This window comes from Necator americanus, chromosome IV, assembly GCF_031761385.1.
Source record: "Necator americanus strain Aroian chromosome IV, whole genome shotgun sequence".
Lineage (NCBI taxonomy): Eukaryota > Metazoa > Nematoda > Chromadorea > Rhabditida > Ancylostomatidae > Necator > Necator americanus.
Window position 1 is genome coordinate 13,825,378 of NC_087374.1, and position 20,920 is coordinate 13,846,297.

Here is a 20,920-nt window from a genome sequence, read left to right on the forward strand (position 1 = left end):
TTTTCAATCGAAATCGAAACATTTGTACATTAACGGCCGCTCTCGTCAGTCCGATCGTGCAAATGCACCATTCACATCAAATTATCGATTTGACTATTAAGAAAGTTCCGATACGCAACTGAAGACGCTCAGTCACAATGAGACTGGTATTTGCTGCATTGAGCGGGCGGAGAGCTTGCATTTACTTCTGCTTTTTTGTGGGCTTTCTACAGAGAGAATTGGTCATGGTATGCGATCTGAAGAAAAATGAGATGAGTGGACCTGGGCCTTGTAAATGCGACTATGGATTAGATCAACAGAGACATTCATGACAATTTACTTGTCTGTTTTCACTACAAGTGATTCCAACTGCACTACCGCATAAATAAGAGAATTTTTGCGGTTGTAAAAAGTTAAATTTCTCGGTGTGCCACCCCATGGTCAGTAATTTTAGGTCTTATTTTGAATAATCAAGAAATCTTGTCTAAGCAGCTCATTAGGTCTGTGGAAGTAGACTGCATAAAAACGATTTGAGAGACCAAATACAAGATGGCCCATATTAAAACTAAGCGGCTCAACTAAAAGTGCAATGTGAAATGAGAAAGCGTTTGCGATGTGAGAGAGTGTTGGGGGTTGGCTAAACTGCGCTGTATGTACCCGATTCACTTTGGAATAGCTTACAATCTCGGCGTACGCATTCCTTGACAAGTAAACAACACACAGTAGTCATTGAACGACGCATTTGTGCGGACCTCATTAACCTCACGGTAGCGAGGCAATTCACAGCGGATATACTTTAGTTCTACGAAGATTACTGATTTTGCAAACGATTGACACATGTATGCGGTTGAACACCCATTTTGATCGCGAATACACAGAGAAGGCGATTTGACTCCATTATTTCACGGATTTCCTAAGATTTTCTTCCTTGTTGCTCATTGACCAGGAATCTTTCACAGTAGTCAATTCCTTCTTTGGTGATCGAAATATTACTTTTCTATAGTTTGTTACCTTAGTCTTTTCTCTTATTTTTTCTTGAACTTCTAAATACCACTTCGTTCCCTTTTCATGATAGCCGGTGTATACCTTGGTGAGTGTGTTTTGCATAAAAATCAAGGTGCACTCACATTGATGACGTTATGCGAAATTTGCAGGAATTGTTTTCGATAAATCGATAACCTCGACACAATCAATTTGAAGGTAGAATAACACGATATTCTCTCCACTAATGGATAGAAGTGGTTGTGTAGTTCACTATGAGCGGGATCAGGGTCAAGTTCAAAAATTCTAAAAGAGACGTGAAGAACAGCCTTGATTGCAGCTGTGGTCATTTATAATGCTCTTGTTACGCAGTAAAGCGGAAGCGACGGTTATAACTCAAATAAGTAGCAGACGCAGCCTAACCGTAACAAGTTGCACGGATAAAGGCTGCAACCAATGTTGTTCCTCACGCATTTCGTTGGTTACTGCGCGGAATTGAGCGTGATCACGGTCGTATCTGCAAGCAGAATTTCCGTGTTTCCGTGGTGAAATCCAAACCCGTCAGTCTTATGATGTGCTTCCTTTAAAGTCTGCGATGTTGGTGCAAGCAGCATCTACCACAGCAACAATATTGTCGTGTACTACATTTAGCTCCGGATATCCACCTCTGAAAAATTTTGTAGAGAGAATCTATTTTGATTTCTCCTAAGCTCCGTACAGGAATGGAAGTTTGCTAAAATTTTCAGTACTATACATTGTTGCTAAAATTTTCAGTACTATACATTGTCGAAATTCGTGAGCTCCTACGAAATTCGTCACTTTTAACGGACGTCCAGTACCAACAAGATGGCCCACCCGAAATTATATATATATATATATATATATATATATATATACACGAGTAGAGGTTAGTCTGCGAGATAGTTATCCTTTATTCCCAGTTTCTAGTTTGTAGAACGTTCGCCATCCTTATGGATTCTTGCAGATTCGTCTGTGAAGAGGTTGAATTTACTCTGAACCCTCCAAAAACTGAATAAAGCTGTGAGGATATGTGAGTAGATGAAACTAGAGCACGGGTGCCGCTGCTTTACAGAAGCTATTTTGTTCGTTGGTGGCTGCAGTCAATCGCGTTTGAATAACTGAGGTGTACCTGGAAAGAACTCCCTTAATTTTGGCATTTTGAAACGATCTCTTAAGGAAGTCTCGGTTTGAAAACACAAGTTCACTGATACGGCCCAGTGCTGGACAATCGTCCAGCAGAAGACAAATAAGCTCTCGCCTGTAGGCAGAACAAACCAAAGATCCTTTGCCGACAATACATAGTATGAACGCTGCGACAGTTGTGTGTTGCTGACTGCTTATTTCCTAAGGTTTATATTTTTGTTTATTTTATATTATATTTTATTATCTTATGTTTTTATTTTATTTCATATTTATTTAATGAATAATATACGAGCACTACATTTAGTTGCACCCCAGTGTCGATCCCTTTCAACGGACATAAGTTCGAGATATTCGAAGAGAGGACGAGATGGAAAGGAAGCCAAGTGTGAGTGTCTTTTGATTCCAAACTTTAGAAAAAAACTTAAACTTGATTCCAAACTCCAAGAGTTTGATGTTTCTTCTCTCAATTCTTAAGTCGATTATTTAATCCATTTTTTTAAAATTCTCCCAGCCTCCCTAGCTCTTTCGGACGTCTCTTCAGAAAACAGAATTGCATTTACATTATAAATAATTTGTACTATGTGTTCCAGAAAATCAATTTTGGAAAAGAAAAAAATCGGGAAACTTCCACTGATTTTTAGTTCTATGGAGGGGAGTTTAAACCTAGAAAAAAAAGAAATTTTTATTTATTTATTTATTACGCTCAAAGGCCAAGAGTAAGAGGCAAGGAATGAATACAAATAAACAATATAAAATCCAGCAACGAGAAAAGAGTAGAATGAGAATAAGCAGGGACAAGTCATGCGAACAGTAAAGCAAGGGACGATTAGTAATTTCAAGAAGCACATAAACTCGACAGGGTGGGAATTAAGACTTGGAAAATAAGAAAGTATGGGTAGGCTATAAAAATTAGTGGCTTCCAATCACGTCAGCCAGCAAGATGCTGTCATAAAATTAATAGGTACAACAATTACGTTAAATAAATTTAATTTGTTTAAAGTTTTGAAAACCAGCTCTAAAGAATCGGGAGATGACGTATGAAGTGCTCCAAAGTCACAGAATGAACGAACAGATTACGAATGAGAAAGAATGAATACAGAATTTGTAATAAATTTTATAACCGTTTCCATTTTTGGAAAAACGTACCCTTTTAGATCAGCGATTGTCTTGCGGATCGATGTTTTTTTAATATGTTCAAGACAGCTGCGGGGAGATCAAGCGTGATAACGCTCGCACTGGTGACCCACACCTTCAACACTTTATTTTTTTTGAGGATATAGAGCATCGTCAGTTTTGAAGCATGATGTCTTTGAGAAAAGACCATAGAAACCACGAAGCGATCGTTAATTAATAATATGGAAGTAATTTCATACGATACAACACACTATTTACGTGCAACAGTCAAAATATTTGTGTGTACATATTTTGTTGTGTGACGAGCCCACATTTGTTCATTTAGAATTCTCCAGAAGCCCAACACTTGTTGCCTTCCTTCATAATCCGTTCATGTCATTAAAAAAAATGCTTCGCTTATCGGGAATAACTAATTGATGTCACAAGAATTGTTTTTCTAATAATTAGAGGTAGCACATCAATGATAACAACGCAGTAACTTTAAGACTTCCGAATTTTTCGATTGTGTCTCTCTTTACTGGTAGAAATTAATGTGTTGCATGTCGTTTTATCTCCATGAATCCACCTGTCAAAAAACACCTAAATAGTAGTATTTGAATTTAGAGTATATGAATCTATCTCCTAATACTGTCTCACGTTTGAGCTCATTTTTGCAAATTTAAAATGTGGTCTGGTAAAAGTAGTTTTTGGAGACGGCATAACCCTACAGTTCCTAAAAAAATTCTCGACGCTTGGAAGTTATTAGCATATCCCTTTTTAGGTCCACTACTTTATAAGAACATATTTCCAAAGATATGTAGATGGCATCTGGGAAGCGACTGACCTACGTTTTATGTTCGAAATAGAAGTTTGATTTTTTTGAGTTAGAATTCAAAGTCAAAGTTTTTTTCTGAAATTACTCTAGTATTATTGATGCTTCGAAGTTTTTTCCGTGTTTTTATCTAGTTTAGAATCTTGACATTTTCTGTCCAAAGCCCCGTTAAGAGGTGCACAGGAGATCAGAAGAAACACTCAACCACTTACAAGACAGCTACGCTGTTCTGATAGTACAACCAGGAAGTAAATATCTAGCGAGAGAAGAAATAATGAGATAGCTCAAAATATTTAATATCCTATTTACCGAAATAATGTGCTTTGTTAGTAGTGTAAATAAATAAAGCAGTATATAGGAAAGTGTTTATATTATTTGTGTGATTACCCTTCGCTAGTGAATATGGTTAAGGAAACCAATCATAATTTTTTATGGCTCAGACAGAGATGTCAGGGGCGTTTCCCTCTAATTGTTCTCAAATATTCTCTTGTTCTTTTTTTCTCCATCAGGTTTAAAAGTAGTAGTATACGTTTATTAAACAGCAATCGTGTGAAACGAGTTGGATGATAAAGCGAATGGTTGTTTTTATATCAATTTGCCCAACTGTGTCCTTCTTTAAAAGAAAGAGTGAGGTATTTTAGTAAGTGCGTTTGAGGAACAAGGATTTTATTATCAGCTATCTGTACGAGAATTTGTGTATATATGCACACAAATGACTCGTTCATTTGTTAACGCGGAACTCTCTTGTTACTTCCGCTCAAATAAGTTCTGTTTGTGTAGCACAGTGCTTTTCAAAGAATGAAGAGAACAAAAATTTACTCCTCGAGCCCATTCATACGTCCTTTTACACGATCGTAGGCGTTCTATTCACGGATCTAAAATCTCTTGTATGAGTGCAATGATGACTGATCTGTTTGCTTGGTTTTGTTTAGTTTGTGAGGTGATGGACTAGAAATTTAGCAAAACACTACGTTTGCAGCGAAAGTAAGGTCTGCTCTGGACAACCACATGAATATCTCGGGTTTCCAGCCTCTTAGAACGCTTTGCTATGTTTCGCTTCTGAGCTCCTGAAACTTACGCTGCTGCAGTATTTGCTTGTTTACTCTAACTGAACGGCCTTTCCTTGTTTTTTGGCAAAATATATCGAATTTCATGTTAAAAACTCGAATACATCTAGTTCTCTGCCGTAGTAGATTTGTCATTCACCTGGGTAAGGCACCCTATTTTGAGAAGCAACCATTAAGGAACTTTGGGCTCCTTCCAACTTTTGGCCCAAAGTTCCTTAATGGTTGCTTCCATTAATTTTATTTAATTTTCTTTAATTTTAATTTCCTTAATTTTTCCAACTTTGGCTTTGCTCGAAACTCTTATTAGATGCATGATACATTCCTTGCAGGGGTTTTACATAAAAGAATGTTCCCTGGTATTGACTATAAAGTGTTCTCATAGAACAATTTTGCTGCTTAAGGTATTTTTTGTTGTAAAAATTGTTCCATAGAAGCTGATCTTTCCTAGGAGATATGGCAGACACTCTGCAGCTTTGGATAAGTTACGGATACTTTTCGTGGGTTCGAAAAAGTAAAGAAATGCAAAAATCTGAAGTATCATGACAACAGCCGTGGTCCCTCGCTGACCGTACCCGCCGTCGTGTCGGTGATTGTGGAGGTGAATACGTGACGTGAGAGTTCGTGTGTTTGTGCGAGACGCAGAACGATCGTCGCGGCCGAAGACCGTTCGCTGATCTCTCGCCATCATCATCGTCGTCGCCAAGTTCAGTCACCTCGTCGGGGCGAGGACTGCCCTGTACTGCTCTGCTGCCGTCATTTGCTGCTGTATATGTGTCGTGCTCATGTAGAAGTAGTATCTGTGACTTCGATGTCCTTGAGCGGGTTCTGTTCCAACTGTAGGGAAAAACTGCGTTTAACTGGACGTCATTCCAAAACGTAACACCGATCGTTGGTATAAATTCCTCAATAACCTATATGCTACTGTGCTGAACCTCTATGGTGCTGATCATGTTTTGAATTGTTTGATACGTTACTAATGTTTGTCATTCACCGGCAGCGTTTTATGTCAATAAGCGGAATCAGTAGAAATTGAGCTGTTTTTGTGTGCGTCACAATTTCAGTCCCATACTTGGGCATGGTCTTCTGCCTGTTGACATCAACTTCTTTGTGTGTATGCTTACCCCGATTATTATTCAGTGCATGTGCGATGATACTTTGCATACTTGACATTTCAATGTTCGATCAATTGTGGAACTAGAATCTACAATCGGCGTCGTATCAAACCAGTTCCATGTCCGTTGGCTCCGTTGTATCATGTATTCATATCTCATAGTTTTTTTTCCTTCTCTTCTAAAACGTCGTTTCTTTTTTTTCTTTCGGACGTACCGTATTCACTACTGGAGCGGCTTGAGATAAAGGCTGCTGCGTTTACTTTTGCAGGGCCATCATGGGGTCCCTCGCCCGCTCGGAAGAGATGCGTTTCTGTCAGCTGATCGTAGAGAAGGAAGCTGCTTTTAACTGTGTGGCAGAGCTTGGAAAGGCGCCATATGTACAATTTAAAGATGTGAGGAACTGATCTTCTAGCTTTTATTTACATTTCTGTGCAAAAAAAGTTCGAAAGCGATCCTGATCAATTATGTGACAACTGTCCCTGATCATGGGCTACGAATATGTAGGTGTTGCTATAAAATGGTCCTTGCTTGGTTCAAGTTCGTTTGCGTGACCTTGTTTTTCATCGACTTTTTTCCCTACGAATCATAGCTTCCTATCGTATTGACTTCACATGCTTAATTACGTTTAAGATATCTATCCACGCTTCCAGATTTCTTATCCCAAAATACATTACCCAGCTAAACTCATTCTCGTATTCAGAGCAAAAGAAACTCAAACTGAAATTGGAGATGTGACTCACTCTCTGATGTTTTCTTTTGTTTTTTTTTTGCTCAGTGGCGACTCCTTTTATTACACATTGTGTGGTTCGTCTATACACTGATCACTGATCACTGATAAATTAGAAATACTTGCGGACATAAAATACGCCTCATAGTTCGACGTACTGCTTCCGTAGCCCTTCTCGAACAATTTCATCAATAAAGTTCAGCAACGTCCCGCTACATATTTCTTAGTATTTTCCAATACTAAAAAAAACGCTTCGTCGACTTTTGTCAACACCATCCATTTCTGCTTCGTCATGAAATATGCTTAAATGGAAATTTTAATGTTGTCTTAAAAAAAGTCATTCGAAGCCAAGTAGAACTGGCCGGCTTTCTAGTCCTCTCTCGGTTGTATAAACAGATATGTAATGCAAATAAAAATCGCAGAATCATCTAATTGGTTCCGACATAAGCGTTATGCCTGGGACCGAATTAAATGATTACTCTATCATATAACCTATTCAACTGTAAATCATTGAGGAACTTTTTTTTTCAAATGCACCGGAAAAGTCGATTATTCGAACTCTTTTCAAAGAGTTCTGAAGTATAACGCTGCTGAATGGCGGAACGTTCTCAATACCTGCTGAGAAAAGAGTTTTCTCCGAAAAACGCTGCTTACTGATGGAATATTTGCAAAAATTTGTTCAATTCTTGAATCTTCTCAGTTACGAAAAATTTTTTCAAATAAATGCGGTTTTTTCTGCGCGAATTGTTGGGCTCCTTGAACATTGTTGCGTAGAAAAAATCGTAAGAAAAAAATCACTTTACTACTCACAAAGTTCCGGCATGTATTTTTGTGATAGTGTTTAACAAAGCGTCGTGGAAACAGAGTAAAGATGTGGAAATTGCTTCCGGTGTTTTTTTTTTGAAAATCCAGATGAAAATCCAAACCGTCCAGATGAAAATCCTTGAAGGAAACTCAAAACTGACTGCGCTATTGATTATAATTTAGTGAATCGCTGTGAAGGCTTATACAGTTTTCACGGTTTCATTCAAGCGGGAATGCGTCACTGCCCTCGCACACAGATTAAGCCTCGATAAGAATGTCAATGACTCGTTTCGGGGCGTAAAAGTAAACATGGAATCAGGGAGTTCTAGAATTTTCGATTTTAAATTAACTTTTGAAGGGGAGTTATGGGTGTAGAATACGAGAATATATGTAGGTTAAAAATACGCTTACGCACTGATCGAGGCATGGTTGTCATCGACCTCCCATCGGCGCTAATCCGAAATAAAACCGCGTCGAGTGGCCTTGATTGCGCACCAGTGCTGCATGTCAGTGAAATATGAAAATTCGCTAATCCATCATTTCGTTCCTTCAAAAAAAAAACTAGCCGTTAAACTTTTAATTAGTTACTTCGATAGTAGTACTTAGTCCTTGTGAGTACCTTCGTTTTCTGTGTGACCACCAACTTTTGACTACAATTAGGAGTAAAAATGACTAACTAAGCAGTACAATCGTATGCTAGTTATAGAGTTTTATTTTCATTCCCATGAAACCGGAACGTTGAATGCAAAGATAATTATCCCCTCACTCCTAACCATCATACTTCGTGCAACGAGAATTAAAAAAAAGCAGTGAACTGAAAATTGTCAAATGTCCAACAAAATTCGTGCAGCTCTTATGCCATGAATTCTAGATACTGTATTCGGATACAATAAAAGGAGGATAACGATGAGAACGAGCGATGAAAAGTGATTAGTCTGCAATCAAGTCATCCCCTATCCCTAGACGTTGGTCATCGTTTTGAACTTCCTCATCTCTAAGGAGATTGAAATTGCTCTAAAAATCAAGTTGAATTTCATCTACATCTACATACACACTTCTACGACTTTGTTTTGGTCAATTCTGGTAATCAGTTAAGTTTAATTAATTCTAAGAATGAGTGAATAGATAAAACTACAGCTTCACAGAAGACGATTGGTCTGTTAGTGGCAATACTTGACCTATTTATGTAAATACTTGATTGCTTTTGAGTAATTAAGTCTCTCTTGGAAGCTCTGAAGCGAGTCAATGCTACACAACAGAAGATGGGAAGCTTCTGCTCGTAAGCAGCACGAGCCAAAGAGCTGTAGCTGAAATTAGTGTGATGGCCGCAGCGTTTGTATTTTAGGGATTGCTTATTTCCTATGGCGCATAGATTCCATATTGTGTTCGCATCACATGGTTGAAATTTAGCTGAATCCCGATGTCAATCCCTTTCAAAGGACATTTGTTCGAGATATTCGAAGATACGATGAGATGGAAAGGAAGCTAAGTGAGTCGTGCTTTGATTCCAGGCATAATTCACATTGTGTGCCAAAACTGTGGTGATGAAACATTCCTCAAACTAGCCGCTCTAAAAGAAGTTATTTTGCTCAGTCCCGTTTCTTGTATTTGTAACACTTGTATTTATCAACTCCCAATTATGTCAACAATTTTTTCCTAATTGGCTCAGTTTTTAGATCAATTTCATCTTTTTTTCAACCTTTTAGCTGCGCTGGGTCTTTTAGACGCTTCCTGAAGGGGCAGGAAAGATTAAAAAAAATTAATATTAATTATTATACTCTATCGTTATCAAAGAAGTTTGAAGGGATATCATTTTGTAACACTTTGAGAACCTGAACCGTGAAAGAGTGAATACTACATATCGTAGTAGGATATCACGTATGAAGAACGTAGTAGAGTGAACCCTTGCGAAATTTGTAAAGAAATATTTTTTTATCTATTTCTATTTTGGAGAATCCTTTTCATGAATCAGTAATTGCGCTTATCGGAGGAAAAACTTTGGAGGCTCTCTCAACTGCGAAATTTGTGCTGATTACATATTGAAACAGTGTTTGCTTTAGTTAGTCACCATAAGTTAATGTTTTAGTTGTGTTATTGTTTCCCTAATCACCATTGAAAATTGACTCACGTTGCAATAGTTATGTACTCCTTAAAGACTTTTTTTAAAGTTAAAAATGGGGGCCTAAACAAATTATTTGTGTATGAACGTATGAAGAAAAATTTTCAGGATTTCTTGAGTCACAGATTACCAAGGATCACATCATCATCGCTGGACGACTTGATAATAAAGATTACAGTGTTATGCCGACTGCTGAGCTGAATCAGCTGGAAGTTCGTGACTTTGCGAAATGTTTGAAAATGCGAAAATTTGATGCAATATGTACATACGTTTAGACCACACTCACTGACTTGGAAAGAGACGTGAAAAATATGAACGAATCAGATGCTCAGTTGAAGAAGAACTACATGGATTTGAAGGAATGGGATGCGGTTCTCGACAAGACAGACGAATTCTTCCAAGAGGCACAAAATGCAGAGCTTAATTGTTGTTTTATCCTGTATGAGCTTACCGAAATGTTAAGGGGATGGAGGACCAGGCTGCTGAAGAGTTGGAGACCCAGGAAGAAGAATATGGCAAAGGAGAGAAAACTCCAATAAGGTGCGTTTTATGCTCTATGCACTTTATGTGGATTTATTTTGCGAATACCAAAAAAGAAGGCGGAACTTCTGGAAATTGTGAGATGCGCAGGACAAAATCCTCCCAGTTTAAAGGCATCACCTCACGAATCTGAGGTGGTACGGATTTCAGGTGGAGTATTCTTGTAAGGGATAGCAGATTATGGAGAGGGGTGTGATTCCGTCCATTACTTCCTAATTGCCGCAGCAAACGGCCCGAAAGATGCGGCCGCCGCATAGGGCTGGCACGCTCCAATCGAACTCCGTGTAGAAAATTGTGCGCCGGAACGCTCGAAGCCGTATCTTCTGGGCCGTTTTCTACGGCAATTAGGAAGAAATGAACGGAATTACCTTCCTCCCCATAATCTACGATCTCGTATACGAATACTCCACTGGAAATCCGTACCACTCCAGATTCGTGGGGTGATGCCTTTAAGGCTACTCTGTTGACTCTTTTGCTTTTTTTTTTCTCAAACTCCACCTTAGTACCCGATGAAACCAACTTTTTTATCATTTTCTCTTGCGTGCTTCAAGTTTCATCGTTTGCAGTGGATATTTTTATTCATATTCGTAGAGCTTTGTTTTGAAAAGGGAAGTGTCTGGTCATTTGTTGTATAGTATATCCATACACTTCCAATATTTGAGGTCCACTTTTAACATTTATTTGATGTATTCCTTTCTCCTTTTCTCTTACCAGACATTCCCGAACGAGAAGAATCACTTAAACCCCTATTCACTACTTTTTCTGTTCTTTATATTGACTTAGTAAAACCTCTGCACCGTTTTTGGGGGGTGGATCATACGATAATGAATCACATACATCAAATTACCTTAATATCCATTGGTTCCAGGACCATTTATAAAATAGAAGGACAACAAGTAGAACTAGCTCCTACTTTCAGTCATCAAGAGCTAGATCCTCTAAACTTTGTTAGCCTTTTATTTTTAGGACCAATTTCCAGCTGTTGATTTTGTTCGCTAGCCACGGTAATTCTATGCCAGCTGATCCGCTTTTTTGTCTTCTGGCAAAGAATTACCCTGGCCACTGTAGTGAACCTCTTCAAAGCGGGAAATTTTACTATTTACGTATTTATCTTATATTTGTGCTCTGTTTGAGACAGAAGGAGATAACTCAGAACTTTTTAACAATCTGGAATTGAAAATTTAGCTCCAGTTCTTTTCGCATTCCCGAACCCTCTGATTTTTACAGCACCGCCTGTGATTCCTCATCATAAAAAAGGAGAACTCTGAAAATAGCTAACATTCATAGCTTCTGATTTAGAATCTCGTTAATTTCAGCTACCTTGTTGGTGTGATTCAAAGAGGAAGAATACCAGCGTTCGAGCGGGTGCTGTGGCGAGCTTGCCATCATATGGCTTACCTCAGAAGTTCCGCTATTGAAGAAGAACTAGAAGACGAGACCGTAAGAGCCCTAAACGTTCTCTTCTGATGTAAGGGTAATTTTTGAGGATTCCAGAATGAGAAGGTGCAAAAATCGGTATTCATCGTGTTTTACAAAGGAGACCGTATGCGTAGTATTGCTGAGAAAGTATGCGACGGTTTCAAGGCGAAACTCATGAAGAACTGTCCAAAAACCTTTAAAGTGGGGATTATTTACAGTACAACTGTTGTTACTACCTTTTTTGCTGGAAATTCCGGAAAAGTGTCGTTTAGGAGCGTCAATCTGCTCGATCGGATGTGCGAGCACGCCTTTCCGATCTGAACACTGTACTCGGACAAACAAAAGAGCACCGTTATCGTGTGCTGCAAGCGGCTGCCAACAATCACAACAATTGGCTAAGACAGGTTCTTTCGCCTGGCGCCTCATGAACTATGAAAGAGAATTGCTCTTCTTTCCTCTTAAAGGTGCGCATGCAGAAAACAGTATACCATCATCTGAACCTCTTCACATTCGACGGCATCGGAAGATTTTTCGTTGCCGAATGTTGGGTGCCACTTGTTCATATGGATGAAGTGAAGGCAGCTCTCACTAGAGGAGCGGTAAGCTCTTACAAAGTGTCTATTTTATTTGTTGCTTACGATTTGTTGAGATTTTGTCAGAGAAATTTTTTGTCAGAAATGTTTCAGGAGAATTGAATTTTCAACAAATTTCAACCTTGTTGTTACCTCGTCGTGCTACTGTGTGCCTAAAACCGCAAGCACGCAACATAGGTGCTTTAAAATGCAGAAAACAAGCGTTGCAGGAAGCCTCGGGATCTGCTGTACAGCCGGTGTTGAACGTCCTTGAGACACCGGAAGAACCGCCGACGTACAATAGAACAAATAAATTTACTGCTGTTTTTCAAGGAATTGTCGACTCCTACGGGATCGCTAGTTATCGCGAGTTGAACCCCGGTTAGTTGATTTTCCCACTGATAGATTGCCTTGCAAAGAGCCACTGAACTTTTCACCTTAAGCTACTTTTTTTACTCCGTAGATCTACAAGTGTGTCATTAAGAAATGTGCGAGATGTCTTTGTTTTCATGAAAAGGGACAGCCGTGGGGGGCCGCATTCATCCAGACTGGTGCGGCGCGTCCGCCGCGGTGGAGGCACGCACCAACGGCTTGTTATTGTGCGATTGATGGTACACTTTCGCTGCGCTGATACGCTCCGCGTCGCGAATCCGCCGCTCACGAGTTGAATCACCCTGTCTGAAAGCGCTTGGCGGCGACCATAAATGCCATTAGTCGCACCTGCAAGTGTAGCCATTATCAACACATAATTAGGACTTCCCTAACCCGTCATTGTGAATGCATTTGACCTTTTGCTTATCGTACATTTTACTTCACGTGTTCCAAATTTCCTTTAAGAGAACAGGATTCAGTGCAGATGTCGTTATGGTAACATTCCAGACAAATTCAGTGAACTGTTTTCAGCTCCGTTCACTATAATCTCCTTCCCGTTCATATTCGCCTGTATGTTTGGTGATCTTGGACATGGAATTCTTATGTTCTTAGCCGGACTCTACCTCGTTGTCCGCGAAAAGAATCTGATTGACCGTAACATTAAAGACGAGGTTTAGACCTACCATTTCGTTTTTATTTGCGTCTTTTCTCAAATGTTTTCGTTTCTAGATTTTCGGCATGTTCTTCGGTGGTCGCTACATCATCCTTCTTATGGGTATTTTCTCGATCCATGCAGGACTTCTCTATAACGATCTGTTTGCAAAGTCGTTCAACATCTTTGGCACTTCATGGCTGAATCCCTACAGGTGCGTTGTACAGGATCGGTCGAACCTGACAGATATAGTCGGGTGAAAATGGCCTGGAGTTCGGTGCAGCTGCTGCTTAAGCGGCTGCGCTCGAGGCGGCTCTGTCCGACTGCAACGATGAGGAGTGCTCTCGAGGATTCCCTCGATCTACTGCCTTGCTTTGAGCTTCAGGTCGTGTTGACCCGACTGTAACACAAGTGATTTCAGCCGTGATGAGCTTATGACGTGGATCAATCAGTCCGAAGTTGCCCATAAGGAAATGCTACTCGAGGTTTGTTGGAACTCTATGCTTTCAGAATGCGTCCATACACATAATAAGTCTGATGGTTGCAGATTAATCCCGGCTACAGCTACCAACACGCGGAAGGCCCTTATCTTTATGGGATGGATCCGATCTGGAATATTGCTGGGAACAAGTTGAACTTCCTCAACTCATTGAAGATGAAACTTTCGGTGATTGCTGGAATCGCGCAGATGACTTTCGGAGTCGTTCTGAGCTTCTACAATTATAGGTACAGTTCACAGGTTGTAAGAATATAGGATGCCGCATTATCCAACGAAGAGAAAGTGAAAACCAGATGCTCAGTCTACAGAATCGACAAATAGAAGATTGTTGTCGTCTTCCTGCATGAAAATTTGAGCTTCTCCCATTCTCACAGAGCATAGAAGTGCAAAAAATTGCATTTCTTCATGTTGTAGCGCTGGATAATCAAATAGCGAAGATGTCTGATGAGCAGAATGTGTACCTTTGTCCAACGCTTTTGTAGAGAAATTGGTCATGTATCTTTTTTTCCATGTTTTCGGGACGTCTTTTGGTATGTTTTGTAAATGGACTGGAAATACTAAGTACTTGAGGGGCGGATGTGATGCCGACGAACCCAGTAATGTGCATATTTCGACCGTCATTGTGTCGTTTCATTGAAAGTAAACAAAAACAGTGACATTTTCTGCTGAGTCACTACAGTAGAAGTGTTACAATTTCGCACTACTGAAGAAGATTGGTTGCTAGACTTTATGTTCAAAGAAGAAAGAAAAAACGAGTAAGAAATAAAAGAAGTAGCCCGAAGCCAATGTTTTGACGAAAATTTTCCAGATTCTTCAAATCCAAGATTGATATCTACACAGTGTTCATCCCTCAGATGCTATTCATGACATGCATCTTCATCTACCTCTGCCTCCAGGTAATTTGACCACAAGAGAATCTTCATCTACCTCTGCAGAAAAATGTAAAAATATAAGTAACTAGTAAAGAAAGAATCGTTTTCTTATAGATTATATTGAAATGGGTTTTCTTCTGGGTGAGACCTGAGGTTATATTCGGTCAACTTTATCCAGGTTCCCATTGCGCTCCTTCGCTTTTGGTGAGTCTCACTGCTAATTTCACGGAAAACTGTAACGTTATGGAGTTTGTGCGATTTTTTTAGATTGGCCTCATCAACATGTTCATGTTCAAAGATCGTGAAGCAGGGTTCGTTCAGTTGGACAAGGTGAATTTTAAGGAAGAAAATATAAATTAGCTGCACGACTAACAATTCAAAGCTGAATGATCGGATTGAAAGCGTTGATCACAAACCATAACCTCATGTAAATGCACTAGCAGTTCTCACGTTTTTTATCGTAGAAAAACCACAAGTGCTTTTTTCCTCTCCTTCTTCCTCCGTCAGGAAACAAAATAGTTCCGGACAGTAAAACACGCTATGCTCCCATTTGCTAGATAGGTGGTCACCAGTTCGATTTTACTGTGTTTATGTTTGCTGCACACTTTCGGAGAACGAGGGAGACAGAAAGTTGATCCTTAACTTTTTGTCTTAACGCAGATGTGACGGAGCATTTTTGCAACGTTGTTCCCAAAAACAATTCACATAACGACATTCTGCATCCAAAAGTTTACCCAAAATAAGGCGATTATTTTGGTGATTATTACTAGTGGATGTGATTGCGAGTATCACAATACTCAGTAAATTTTATAACTCAATCTCATCTCAAAAAAGTTCATACAGTTGCGGACGTTTTGTGAAAACTATGGAGCGAAGAGCTATGCTTATTCTCTTACAATTATGATATGGAACAAGCTAAAACGGGGCTCTGAAGGATGTTTAAGTGAGATGAAAAGTTTGTAGTTCAAGTTATATTAAGAAGAGCACAACTTTCTGGCTTTGGTTTTTTGATTCCGAAAATTCCTTCTGTCACAGTCACTCAAACATTTCCACAGCTTCGAGGGGCAAATGTGATCAATAATCTTTTCTCAGTGGCGATATAAGTCGTTCTCGAATAGATATGCAGCATTTATTCAATGCTTAGTGATTGGCAACGCTTCGCTTTACTAAAACCTTGATATGAATGCAATTTTAAAAGAGAGCATTTTTGTTGTGGGAGTAATCCTCTTGAATTTTGCAAGGGGGTGCATCGAGACTTTTTGGAAGTGCCCCGCCCCCACCCCCTCACAGAGAAAGATGCACCTGGTTAGATAAACAAAAGAAGCGATTGAACTAGTCTACGGAGTTTCACTACACCACATCCTGATCAAGCCCAATGGGGTCTTCTTTTTTTCCAAATAAAACCCTTTTAATTGAGAGATGCAACTCAGGTTAGTTCAGGACATTTGCTTTTTGAAACAACGTGTTTCTTTAACACTTAACTGACCTATTTCACCATACTTTTGAAGGATCATGTCGCAACGACACGTTTTTTCCTCATTGAGAACTTCGACTGTTGCCTGCAACCTGTGCTGATAGCGCTTTTAAAGGGTTTGCTTCCTTTGGGAGAGAGGGTTGTTTTGGTAACAATTGATAACAGACGCAATTATGGTTCACAGATGAAGTTTGAAATTATTTGAAGTGTTTAAATTGATTGTGGTTGTTCGCCAAAGCGACGATTGAGTGACTCCGGAGGGGAGGGGGGTTTTTCCGACTTCGGAACCGAACGTAATCCTCGAGTGTAGTGGTGTCATTTACCCCTTCTTACCCAAGGGTTGACCTTTGCGCCGAAATCGGAAGAGGTGCTTGAACTAGGCTCCCTGCTTAAATTTGCGTTATGATTGATCAAGTATCAATTTAGTTTAGTATAAATCACATTATGGGGCGGGTGTAGCGCAGTCGGTTAGAGGTCCCTCAACGGGTCCGTTGTAACCACACGGTCGAGGGTTCGGAACCGCCCTAGTGCAAACCAAGCCTTTCATCCCTCCGGGGCCGATAAATTGGTACCAGACTTGTCTGGGAGGATAAAAACACTGATTTGATTATCGGCTGGCCCCCGCAAGTCATTCTATAGGCCAACACGCGTTCCAAAACCTCAACGATTACGAATTCCAGTAAAACGCGTTGGCACATCCCAAGTGGATTGATACGCCAGTGACTTTATCCTTTACTTTTATCCTTTTAAACCACATTTATTTGTAGCCAATAAATGGTAGCCCTGGCCAGTATGTCGAACAGGATGCGTGTTACCTCTCGCAATGGTATCCTGGACAGGTGTGGAAATTCTATAGTTGTTAAAGGTTTTACATTGATTAGGTGTACTGAGTTGTAGAGCACAGTGGAAGGTATTCTTGTGGTGATCGCTGTTATTTGCGTGCCTATCATGCTTTTTGGAAAGCCGATCCATTTTATCATGGAGCAGAAGAAGAAAAGAAAGGCAATGGGCAGCAACATCGTACGTTTAAAAATAATTCACGCAGCTGAAATCCAGTAATATTAGTGAATTTTACAGTCTGTTCGCGCTAACGTTGCGTCGGACGACTCTGAAATTATTATCAACGGTGGCAGTAAGAAGGAAGAGGCTGAACATTCTGCTGGTGGAGGACATGATCACGATGAGGTCTACCTTTTTCTTCTAAAGAGTATTAAAGAGTACGTATCCTTCAAAATTGAGTAGGAAATGATTTTAGGCTTTTGGTGATGTGATGGTTCATCAAGCAATCCATACTATTGAATACGTTCTTGGATGTGTTTCGCACACCGCCTCCTACCTCCGTCTATGGGCCCTGTCGCTCGCACATGCTCGTACGTTTTTGGTTTTAGTTACTATCTGGGGTGCAGATCGGAACTGAACGGATCCTCCGCGATATCCCATTCTTTAGTCTTATAGTTTTACGACGTGTGTGTATGCGAAGCTACGTATGTGCTGAACCTGTTCCTTTTGCAGAACTTTCGGAGGTACTCTGGGAAATGGTGCTGCATAACTCCTTCACACTGGACGGCGTCGCCGGTTATATCGCTCTCTACGTCATTTTCTTCGCCTTTGGAGTTCTAACTTTCTCAATCCTAGTGCTTATGGAAGGACTTTCTGCATTCCTTCACGCTCTTCGTCTTCACTGGTACGTGATGCACCCATTTTAATTTGAGAAAAATGTGATTTTTTTCAGATTCAAACAAAATTACTTTCAGGGTGGAATTCCAATCGAAGTTCTACTTGGGTCTAGGCTACGAATTTGTACCGTACTCGTTCAAACAAGCTCTCCAGGAAATTTCAAACTAGCCATTCTGGTCTCTTCTTGTATATATATAATGCATACGCATACACCTAGCATAACCAGTAGCATAATTGGTATGGTGACCACAAAACAATAGTCACCTAATTTTTTATTTTTGTTGCAACTGCAGAAATTTATCCAGAAGCCTTAAACATTCCGGTTTAGCAACCTTCCGGTTGAATTACTTTCAATAAACGATTCGAGTCGATATGCGTGTGCAGTCCACAACGAACACGACCAGAATTTGTTTTACCACAAGCAAAGCTGAAAGGATATTTATGTGTCAGGACTAACTTGAGTAAAGAGGGATAGGGAACTGCATTGTCTGGCCACACTAGATCTTCTTCATGGTTGAAAAATTCGTCTATTTTTGTTTCGGAGGATACTCCAAAAAACGAATGGCGTTTAATTAGGCTGCAACTATTATTTGTTTATTTGGATGCACTAAAATACACAATAAACAGAATATATGGACAAGATAGGACATGGATATATGCTCTGCGATAAGACCAGAAGGCATGGCATAACGCTTCATCATTATTTCAACATTCAACTGAGCTTGATGAACAGTTTTGATCTACTGATTGCCTTCCTGACAGCTGATTCACTACAGGAACGAAGAATTCGTTGTTTTAGAGTTTTCCTCCGCACATCACCAAAATGGTGGTAAATGCCCTTAACTACAAAATCACTTATGTGGTTCACCATGGATTTTGTTATGAGTTACATTTAGTTCCACACAGGAATAAAGGGAGCTCGGGCAAGGTTTTATTTTCTTAAGGGCAGCTTCCGACGAAATTTGACGTTATTAGGAGCTCTCCACGAAATGATAGGGTTAAGGGTGTGAACCCATCTATTTCCCCTTAATGTCCAGAAAAACAGCTTGAAAACGGCTTTGTAGATTGAATTTTCCTACGAATCACCTAACATCGTGCACGCATGCAAGAGCAGGCATATATGGCCCTCCAGAAAAGCGGGGCGGAAGACACAGCATCAGCAGCCTGCTGGTTGCCTGCTCGCTCGCAGACACGGCACCTCGGGCGCGACTCCCTCATACTCGTGATCTGCATTCCTAGCTCCCTCTTTTCGTTGAGGGATTCCTATAACGCCAAATTCGTGGCTTGCTGCTTTTGATCACCTTGATCCTCCTGACTACCGTTCTTTGTCAATTTGCTCGAGCGGGCGCCAGGAATACTTCCATTTGCCCTATCACGTGCCAGAGTCGTCTAGTGGCGCGGTAACTTTTAAGTATCAACTCAGGTGCTTCCTGTCTTTCCCCAAGTGTTTTTTCGATTACTTACTTATTCGGGAGATTAGTTATTCGTGCACTAATTTGCCCAATAACATGTCATCTAATTTGATTTTTTTTAACGGTAATGGTTTACTTTTTGTCGTGGGAACGACTAATAATTGCGATGCAGAACTCTAGGAACTGGGCAAAAATTGAGGATACATGTTTATGCACAAAGCAATTTATTTAGGTTGTTTTGTTTTGCGGTAACAAGCAAGCTTCTGATTTTTTATCAGAATTGTCATGCATTTCCTATCTCGTAGAAAACCCTATAAATTGACACAGCAATTCCAGTTACTCGCTAAACGCTCATCATCTCCTTTTCAAATTTTCAAAATAGGTTTCCTTTAAAGCAAAACATTTTCATTCGAGGCACGTTTTATTAATGGCACCAACATGGTGTAGCCACATGATTAGAAAATTCTCATACGATGAAGTTCGTACGTCTTCGTGGAATAATCATTTTTTCAGAAATATAGCGTTCTCATTTGGGAAGAAGATCTTGGATTGGGGACTTCCTACCAGCAGCAGAGGAATAATATGTCAATCCACCAAACTATTGCGCTAAAATGTAGAACTTTGCTCTATAAACATTAGGCGGAATTCTAATGAGCTTTTTTTCGTGTTCTTGATCATGGTACATTTATAGGTGTTTCAAGGAAAAAGTCAACATAGAAATAAGTTATTGAGAAGTGTGGCAACAATATGGACTTGTTGTTCAGATTACTGAAATTGACCCCGTATTTGAGTTGGTCCCTTTAAAATCGTAGTTGATTGCAATTTACAGAACGGATCCGATTCTAAAGGAGCACTTCACCCTATGACAAATTCCACTCGCAGTTCCGAAAATCTCATCAGGATACGGAAACGCAGAGTTGCGCTGTAACTTGCGAACAATGCAGCCTCAAATGGCCATTGAGTATACTGAGGGTCACAGCTAGTTTCTGCATTTTATATCATACATATTGTGACATGATTTTCACTATGTCAGCGTTCAAAGCATTTTTTTTCCTCAAGCGAAATTGCCTTGTTAGACATTCAACTTTCAGCTGCTTTGCTTCTCGTATACAAACACTCACTTTCATTCATCGAAGCATCTAACAACACGCCCAGTGCTCCATTATTGTTGTTTCGTTCTGCGGCGACTTCTGATCTTGGCCTATTGAGGACATGGCAGAAGTGAACACAAAGGTCGCATTCGATAATACTTCCTGGTTTTGCTCCAGATTATGTTTTTCTTTTTAAATGCGCTTACGTAGCATGAAACGTCGACTTGCGTTGTTGCTCACATATTTTCCGTCATTTATCAGCTCAAAAATTACTTTTTTTGTTTTTGAATTTTTGAGATCGAATCCTAATAGCCTACTTCCGACGTTTAATCAAAAGAATTATAGTCAGTGTAGATAATGTGTGCGCTGTTTATGAAATAGACTATTATTCTTCCTGACAGGATGTAGAAAATTTGGCTTCGAAGATAACTTCTGATATGAC

At 39.8% G+C, this 20,920-nt stretch overlaps 1 protein-coding gene across 2 annotated transcripts; it reads left to right on the forward strand.

Annotated features, from left to right (window-relative positions):
• Positions 1 to 6,523: 6,523 nt before the first annotated feature.
• RB195_001209 (uncharacterized protein) lies at positions 6,524 to 18,143 on the forward strand (the record flags this gene model as incomplete). 2 transcript variants are annotated; one of them, XM_064197879.1, is made up of 23 exons in its annotated part: positions 6,524 to 6,640; positions 9,190 to 9,268; positions 10,007 to 10,110; positions 10,174 to 10,302; positions 10,362 to 10,438; positions 11,755 to 11,878; positions 11,933 to 12,058; positions 12,130 to 12,261; positions 12,322 to 12,456; positions 12,660 to 12,810; positions 13,333 to 13,472; positions 13,531 to 13,667; positions 13,875 to 13,938; positions 14,001 to 14,179; positions 14,761 to 14,848; positions 14,939 to 15,028; positions 15,092 to 15,154; positions 17,066 to 17,137; positions 17,196 to 17,318; positions 17,376 to 17,483; positions 17,554 to 17,668; positions 17,811 to 17,982; positions 18,053 to 18,143. In XM_064197879.1, 23 exons carry the CDS (start codon positions 6,524 to 6,526, stop codon positions 18,141 to 18,143), a joined length of 2,616 nt encoding a protein of 871 aa, XP_064053759.1. The 2 variants fall into 2 exon arrangements, with proteins under 2 accessions (XP_064053759.1, XP_064053760.1); XM_064197878.1 differs by having other exon boundaries at positions 10,174 to 10,269.
• Between the last annotated feature and the right edge of the window lie 2,777 nt (positions 18,144 to 20,920).